Source organism: Gavialis gangeticus, unplaced genomic scaffold (genome assembly GCF_001723915.1).
Source record: "Gavialis gangeticus isolate Ggan-Ray unplaced genomic scaffold, GavGan_comp1, whole genome shotgun sequence".
Lineage (NCBI taxonomy): Eukaryota > Metazoa > Chordata > Crocodylia > Gavialidae > Gavialis > Gavialis gangeticus.
Window position 1 is genome coordinate 20,836,483 of NW_017729015.1, and position 7,874 is coordinate 20,844,356.

The following is a 7,874-nucleotide window of genomic DNA, read 5'->3' on the forward strand; positions in this document are numbered from 1 at the left end:
ACTTTGAGGGATGGAAATGTTTAGCTTAAGCTTTCCCCTGGGGGAAGAATCCTAAGAGACCACTGCAACACATGGGCAGCAGACCTCAGGGATCTTGCTCTGCTGGCCACACTGGCCTTTGGTTGCAATTTGGGGCAAATCGAAGTCATGGGGCACTCGCAGCCAGCTCCCAGAATAGCCTGAGCACACGTGGAGGGGGAAGGCGGCAGTGGGGGCTCTCTACACATGATGAAATGCCAGCAGCTGCGATTGTGCCAATGGCCACGTTAGGCTACTACCTGTCAAGGATGCCCACGCGGCTCAAAACATCTTTGAGCCTGGCATGGGTCTCGTAACTGCCAAGGAGCAGGGCCAGGCTGGGTGGCATAGTGCCTCAGCCCAGGCAGGCAGGAGCATGGGGGGAGTGCCAGCCTCCCTGCCCGCAGCTCCGCTATTATACCACAGCCCAGAACTGGAAGATTTTATTATACTGCCAAGCTAATCCTCTGCCCTTTCTCCTCCCAGGTTCTCCGTGTGTGTTCAGAAACTCCCAGCACCTAGCGCGCCCCACACACGAGCCCCCTCAATGGGCCTGGACCCAGCCTCCAGCACTCCTTATGGGGTTGACGGCGAAGCCATGTTATCCGCAACCTAAGCTTTTGGGGGCTGATGCTGCGGCTCGTGGATATGGTCCCGTACCCAGTTTCGCCTGCAGACTCACAGCTCTGATCCCACCTGAGACGCACTAGCAGTCACCCACGCACGGGACTGACCCCCCATCACCCTGCCTTCTAGGGGCTGTGGCGCTGGAGAGTTACTATGCGGCTTGGACTGTTTGCGGTGGTGGTTTTTCTAAGCTCAATGAATCTAACAGGCAGCAGCAAAGCAGCAAAGGGCAAGAGGCAAAGGCGAAGTACGTATGACACGCATGCGGGGAGCGAGAATGCCTCGGTAGGCTCTGGGGTGGGCAAGGGCTGTGTTCTCCACCAGCATGTCTATAGGGGCACTGGGGATAAGTGTGCAAAGGGCCCTGGCTGTGCAGGGTATGAGTACCCCGAGACCCCCAGCCACCAGGTCACACTAGCCACAGGCAGCCCTGACATCCCCGAGCCCAGCTTCCCCTTCCACTGCTCCTCATGGGGATTATTTAAGTACATCTTTGTTCTACCCCCTAGCCAAGTCTTGCCCCCCACTACTCTGCTACCCCGAGCCCACAGGGCAGGAGCCAATTCCTCTAAGGCCCTAGCCCAGCCAGGCTCAGCTAAAACAGGTGGCCTCATTCACCCTGGCCCCTGCCACTAGAGGGACCCCCCAGCTCTCCACCTCCCCCTGGACAGGAGCAGAAGGCTGCATCCAGCTCCCTGGTTCTTCAGGTCAGCCCCAGGCACAAAGCCAGCAACCATCCTCACCTGCACTGACCACTGGCACAAACAATAGCACTTTCAGCCTAACCCACCTCTCTAAGAGCAGCATAACCCCCTCCCCTGCATTACATCCCCATGCAGCCCAAAGGTGCCCACCCCTCCTATACAGCCTGCTCAGAGCACATTGGGCCCAGCTGCCAGCATTACCCTGCAGCAATCACCGGCCTCTCCGGGAGGATGTGTGCACCCGTGCCCAGCCCAGCACCACTCCTCAAGCCCTGCATCTCACAGGGCCCTCGGCCCAGCTGGCCCCAATACAAGCATCACCAAGGACCTGCATTTAGCCCCAACAGGTCACTGTGGGGTACAGCTGGGTGGAAGTAGTGGGGCTGGAGGAGTCAAGCCAAGCCCAGGGCTCTGCGTTCTGGTTGCCAAATGGTCTGCAATTAAAGCTGTAGTTGCAGAGTTCCCATCAGAAACACAGCTGGGAAATGCCCGTGGCATGGCTAGCCTAGCGTGTCTCAAGCCCCAGGGCAGTGTAAGCCTTAGACCCAGTGTTCCTATTACACTATGCAGAGAGGTGGCTGGGGGCAGCAGGACAGGCCAGCTGGGCAGTGTTTGAGCAGAGCTGGCGGGGCCAGGCTGAGGCTGCCCAGCTTGGCAGACCCACCCCAGGTATACCCAGAGCTCCAGAGAGGGTCTGGGGTGCCTCTCAGGCCCACACCCTGAATGCAGTGTGGTTGGGGGCTCTGGCAGGACTCCCTGCTGTGGGTGTGTCCTTGTGAGGGCCTGGTTGCGCTTAGCGTGGGGAAGGCATCACTCGGAGTTGGTGCTCTGGCCCAATCTACAGTACAGCGGAAGGGCCGATTCCTGGCACACGTGGCTGTGCAGTGATGCAGGTCGGAGGCTGCTGCCACAATGGGAGTTGGGGTTTGCTCCATCTAACCAGGAACCCCACCTCATCTGTTGTCTCTTCCTATGGCCAGCGGGCAGAGAAGCCTCCTCTGCTAGAATGCACTGATGTGAATCAGGGCCAGGCAGAGCCTGGGAGGCTGGGCACAGTGGGCCTGGCGATGCAATGATTCGCCTGGTAAAGCCGTATGGGTAGCCTGCCCCCCAGCCTGCACAGAATGCTGCCTGCTCTCAGTGTATCTCACTGCAAGCAGGACGTGTGCAGACTGGCGAGGGGATGTCTGTCCCAGCCCTCCTGGGGGCTGAGAGTGCATCTGTGTGCCAGGTAGTGAGCTCTCCCCTGCTGCCATCCCCGCTGCCCTCTGCCTTGGTCACTCCTTTGGGACATAGGCCTGAGGGGCTGGAGTCATCACTGTGCTGCTTGTTGCCTGCTGAACCAGGGATGTCGGATGCAGGGCTGCCCCCTCCCAGCTGACCCAGACCCGATGCCAGCCAGCCCTAGCAGCCCAACAGTCTTGGAGCGGCCCCCCTCTTCCCCCAGCTACTGCAACGAGGCTTGAAAAAGCAGCGGGGATGTGGACTCAAGTTCCTTGCTTTGGGGTCCTTTCTTGCACCATGCTTAGCTGGGAGCCAGGGCCAGGGAAGCAGAGAACCCATCTGCCTCTGCCTGTCTGCCCAGTCCAGCACCCGGCAATGCCACGGAGGAGTGCCCGGTCTCAGAGCCTGGTAGGTGGGGCTGTGGCTCTAAGTCTTTGTGCGCTGGGATGTGGCTTCGCCCTGTGCACTGAATTCCCAGAGGAAGGGGGTTGCTTGCTGGGAAGAAGTATACAGCCTTATCTCCAAGGCTCCTCTGAGGTCAACTTGGGTTGGGTGAGCCACTTGCTGGCTGGAAGTGAGCACAGGGGTCCGGACCCCGTCCATACACAGCCCTGGTGATGATGGAGCCTTTGGGGGGGAATAAATGAGCAACTGCGGCAGCGCCTGAGGGGAAAAGTTTGCGTCGGCCCTGCCCCAGCTGCTGCCTGGCAGCTCTCCTGTGCCACGATGGCACTGCTGTGCTCCAGGCTACCCCTGCCCTTGCCCCAGGTTGGTGCAGGAGAGGATGAACTGGGGCAGAAGGAGGAAATGGGGATGCAGCCAGCCCCAAAAAGCAGGCTGGATAGCACCGGGCATATGAGCATGGTTTATGCATACACAAGGCAGAGGTCAAGCCAGGAGGCAGTAGCTCTTCTCAGGTCTGAAGCCAGCAGGCATTCTGCAGCCGCCCAGCCAGGGTCTTGGAGCTGACCCGTGCGTGTCCCCCTTGTCTCTGCAGTCAGCACTGAGCTGAGCCAGGGCTGCGCAAAGGGCTGTGACCTGTGCTCGGAGTTCAATGGGTGCCTGAAGTGCTCCCCGAAGCTCTTCATCCTGCTGGAGCGCAACGACATCCGGCAGATCGGTATCTGCCTGCCCTCCTGCCCGCTCGGCTACTTCGGCCTGCGCAACCCTGACATGAACAAGTGCATCAGTAAGTGCCTGGGGCTGTGTCGGGGTGTGGGGACGACCTGTGCCAGGCAGCTGCTAGTTGGCAGCTCTTCTGCTTTGCACCACAGGTGGTCTGAGCAGGGTTCCCCCAGGGGCTGGGGGATATCAGTATTGTGGTGTCCTTGTGGGAGGTGTGGGGTGAGCCCAGTGCAGCCGTCCCCCGGAGACACGGGTCGTTCAGCTACGTGAACACCCAGCCAGCAGCTACTCCCTTTGTGGGGTCATGCCTTGCCTCTGGGGGCATGGGCGCCCCCTCTTCCCTCCCCTGTGGTGAACAGGGAGCTGTCAGCCTGGCTTTGCTCATCCCCTGTGAGTGGTTGAGCCCTGGACAGTGAACTGGGAGAAGGGTTGAGATCACTGCATGCAGCCCAGCCTTCCCCCCTATGGGCATCCCACTGGGGCACCGTGGAGATACAGGCATCTGTTGCATGTGTGATGGCCTCAGCAGAGCAGCTGTGCCTGGCAGCAAGGGGCAGTGGCTGGAGATAGGTTCCTTATATCAGGCACTACCAGGAGCACCTGCAGCTTCTGGGGCCAGGAGGGGTCCATTTTGCCCACCCTAGCAACTCTCAGTTCCCCCACTGCTGCGCTTCACGGCCTCACAGCCAGACAGGCTTTGGGCGCCGGTCTTGGTGTCATTTCTGTCTCTCTCTCTCCTTTGTTCCCCGCAGAATGCAAGATCGAGAACTGTGAGTCCTGCTTCAGCCGCAACTTTTGCACAAAATGTAAGGAGGGTTTGTACTTGCACAAAGGGAGGTGCTACATCACCTGCCCCGACGGCTATGCTGCCGCCAACGGGACCATGGAATGCAGCAGTCCTGGTAAGTGCCCCTGGCTGGTTTGCTGGGTCCCGTGGCCTCCAGGTTTAACTTGCCCACATGCACTTGGACCTGCTGTCATCTGCACCTGCTGTGTGATAGGGATGTCCTGGTACAGCCATGATGTGCTGGGATGCACAGGTCAGCTGCACACTGCTTGACTGCAGTGAGAGCAAGAAGCAGCCATTAGCTGGTGAGCAGTAGCCTGCTCTGTTATGTCTGACCTGGACCTGCCCATGGGGCTCACAGCTCCATGGTCCAAAAGGTGTCCCTTTCCTACAAGGGCACTGTTGGAAATGGCTGCAGTTTCCAGGCTTTGCTCCTGGGTGTGAGGGAGTTTCCCCACAACCCTCTCAGCATGGGCTGGGTTTTGCCTGTCAGAGATGCCTCTCAGCCCCTGACTAGGGCTCTGCTGTGCTGGCAAGACCAGGCAGAAAAAAATCTGACTGTTCAGTTGTTTTCCAGCGGTTGCATATTTGCATCTGAAAAGAAACTCGGGCATTGAGGTCTGCGGGGAGCTTGCCCCGGCAGTGTAATTAGCAGTTGCAAAATGTGCCATCAGCTCTGGGTCATGGTGAGGCATAGCTGTGGCTTGGGAGAAGCCAGAAAACCCTGCAGAGGATGAGGCTGGGGGCAGCGGTGTCCCAGGGAGCAAGGCGCAGGGCAAAGCCCTCTGGGGTGGGGCGGCCACAGTTCAGAGCTCCCCCTGGGCCCAAACACAGGCCCTGCATCTCTCCTAGCCTGCACACTGGCGCAGGATGTGGTCTCACAAGACACTCTCCTGCTTCATGCCTGTAGGCAAGAAATGTTGGCAGCTGCCTCCTCCTGCCCAGTTTTTCTGGAAAGCCTGGCCTGCCATGGGGATGGTCTGGCCTCTTTGGATGGAGGGCAGGGATCACAGGGGCTATGGCTGGCCCACAGCAGTGGGCCCAGCTCCTGAGGCTTTGTCCTGGAGCTCTGTCAGGTGCAGCCATCTCCAGAGACACAAGGCTGTTCCACGGGATCCGGAGAGGGGCAGGCGGGGGTGAGGGGTGGATCTCCCAGCCTCTCGTGTCGTGTCCCCTGGCAGCACAATGTGAAATGAGTGAGTGGGGCCCCTGGGGCCCATGCTCCAAGAAGAGGAAGGTGTGCGGCTTCAAGAAGGGCAACCAGGACCGAACACGGAGGATCCTGCAGGCACCCGCTGGGGACGTGTCCACGTGTCCTGCCACCACCGAGGTCCGGAGGTGCACGGTGCAGAAAAGCCAGTGCCCTGAGGGTAAGCTCCTGCTGCGGCATTTTGCTGTTTCTGCTGGGGGCCCCGTTTTATCTGGGTTTAGCGCTCCTCAGTTGCCCCCCAGTGCACCTCCCTGGCTGGGTCCCTGAGCCAACCTGTGCAAGGCGCGATCCATTGCCAGCAGATTTCCAGCTCTGCTTATGTTGTCCAGTGCAGACCACGCATATGTAGGGCCAGAATGCAGCACCTGGTAGAAACCTGGAAGGAGGCCTCAGGCAGCTTGTCTCCTAACAGGATTAAGGAGAGCTAGCAGCCCTGGGATGCTGCTCGCTGCATCTGCTGTGCGCTCACTTTCGTAGCCCATTAGTGTCTACGCCAGAGACAGAGAGCAGAGCAGAGGGCTGTCTGTCTGAGCCAGTGCTTGATGCAACAGCTGGAGCATTCATCTCCTCTTGCACCCTCAGCGGAAGGCAATGGTCTGGGTCATTTTGGGGGGCGGTATGCAGCCAGGGACTTGCTCATTCCCTTGGCTGCCAAAGCCAGACTGCAGTTGTGCTGGCTGCTTGGGGGGAAATTAGCTCTGAACAGCGTCTAGCGATGCGGAGAGAGATCAACCAAGGGGAAAGTGGAAAGGCTAATGCTGGCTCTCAGCAGCTGTGGTGCATGGGGTGTATTGTCCAGCAAGAGTTGGGGGCCTGGTCTGGAGCAAGGAGAAGTGCTGGCTTGAGTGTCCAGAAAATCACACTGCTGCATCCAGATTTCAGCTGCCTCCTGTCCTTGGAGCAGCAGTGCTGAAGGTGGACTGTAGCCCACAGGCCAGCAGCCTCCTCTGAGCCCAGATGCACAGGCTCTGAGCAGCTAGGCTGAGATTGCCCAGCAATGGGAAAATGAACCCAGCAGCAGAGGGGCGAGAGGCCGGGGGCTGGGTCCCCATTGCTCTGCTCATGGGGACTGCACCTTTTCCTGCTGCATGGCAGGGAGGGTTACAGGGGTGGCCACCAGCTCTTCCCAGGGCAGCGGCAGCTCTCCTGAGCCACCTGTTGCCCAGAAAGCTTCATTGCTGCCCCCTTGTTACACTGCAGGGAAAAGGAAGAGAAAGGAAGAGCGGAGCAAGCAAGATAAGGCAAATGGGAACAGGAACCAGAAAGACACCAAAGATGCCAAGTCCGGCCCCAAAAGGAGGAAAGGCAAGCAGAGGGGCACCATGGTTCCCGTGACGTCGGCTAGCCCGGTCCAATAGCTGCCCCTTTGCAGGCACGCGATGGCAAGATTCGTTGCTGCTATGTATATGAAAGCTTTATCAAACCAGAGCACTGCGACGCAACACTCCCTGCCAGGCCGACAGAGATGGACAGACACCCCTACACACCCATGGAGCAGCCACCCAGACATGGGACCCACATGCCCTGCGACTCCCTGCCATGCACGCAGATGCAGCACAGGATTGCAGGGTGCGAACTGCTAAGGGGAGGAATAAGGGAACCCCCACGGCGTTAGCAGCGGGCACTGGGGCATGCAGCGTGGAGGGCAGCGGGGCGTGCATCCACAGGACAGCATCTCACTGGGCAGTCAGCCGCGCAAGCCCAGGACAGCGCAGCCCCAGTCAGACGGCTCAGACTGGGACTGGCCAGCTACTCCCCTGAGCCCTGGACTCTGGGGTGGCCGGAGGCAGCAGCCTGCCCCTCCCTTCCCTCCTTCCTTTCGTGTTATGAGCTGTATGACTTCTTCGTGGAGAATACATGTTACACGTCTGTGGTACAAGTCAGCGGCAGCTGCCCTGACACTGCTTCCAAACTTTATTTCAAATTAAAATAGAGGAAAATAACCCAATGCCCCCAGTTTCTGCGCTCGTGGCTAGTAACTGCCGGCCCTGGCCAGGCTGGAGCCCAGGTGGCAAGGACTTGCTTGTGCATGGGGAAACTTGTCAGAGCTGTAAGAAAGCCCCAGGCCAGGCTGCCAGCTGCATCCTAGGCACAGACCAGTGATAATTCCCCATAAGCCTCCCAATTCCACTGAGACCCTGGGGAATCTCCCATTCAAGCCTCTAGTTACCAGGCACAA

At 59.2% G+C, this 7,874-nt stretch overlaps 1 protein-coding gene across 1 annotated transcript in view; it reads left to right on the forward strand.

Moving 5' to 3' along the window:
* RSPO1 (R-spondin 1) overlaps positions 1-7,638 on the forward strand; it is a 20,759-nt gene extending 13,121 nt beyond the window's left edge. Inside the window, exons 2-6 of the mRNA XM_019512546.1 lie at positions 505-892; positions 3,571-3,762; positions 4,451-4,600; positions 5,667-5,855; positions 6,896-7,638. Coding sequence (XP_019368091.1) covers positions 799-892; positions 3,571-3,762; positions 4,451-4,600; positions 5,667-5,855; positions 6,896-7,053 — 783 coding nt within the window. The 5' untranslated portion in view covers positions 505-798 and the 3' untranslated portion in view covers positions 7,054-7,638. The remainder of the gene's footprint in view (positions 1-504; positions 893-3,570; positions 3,763-4,450; positions 4,601-5,666; positions 5,856-6,895) is intronic.
* Positions 7,639-7,874: the final 236 nt, after the last annotated feature.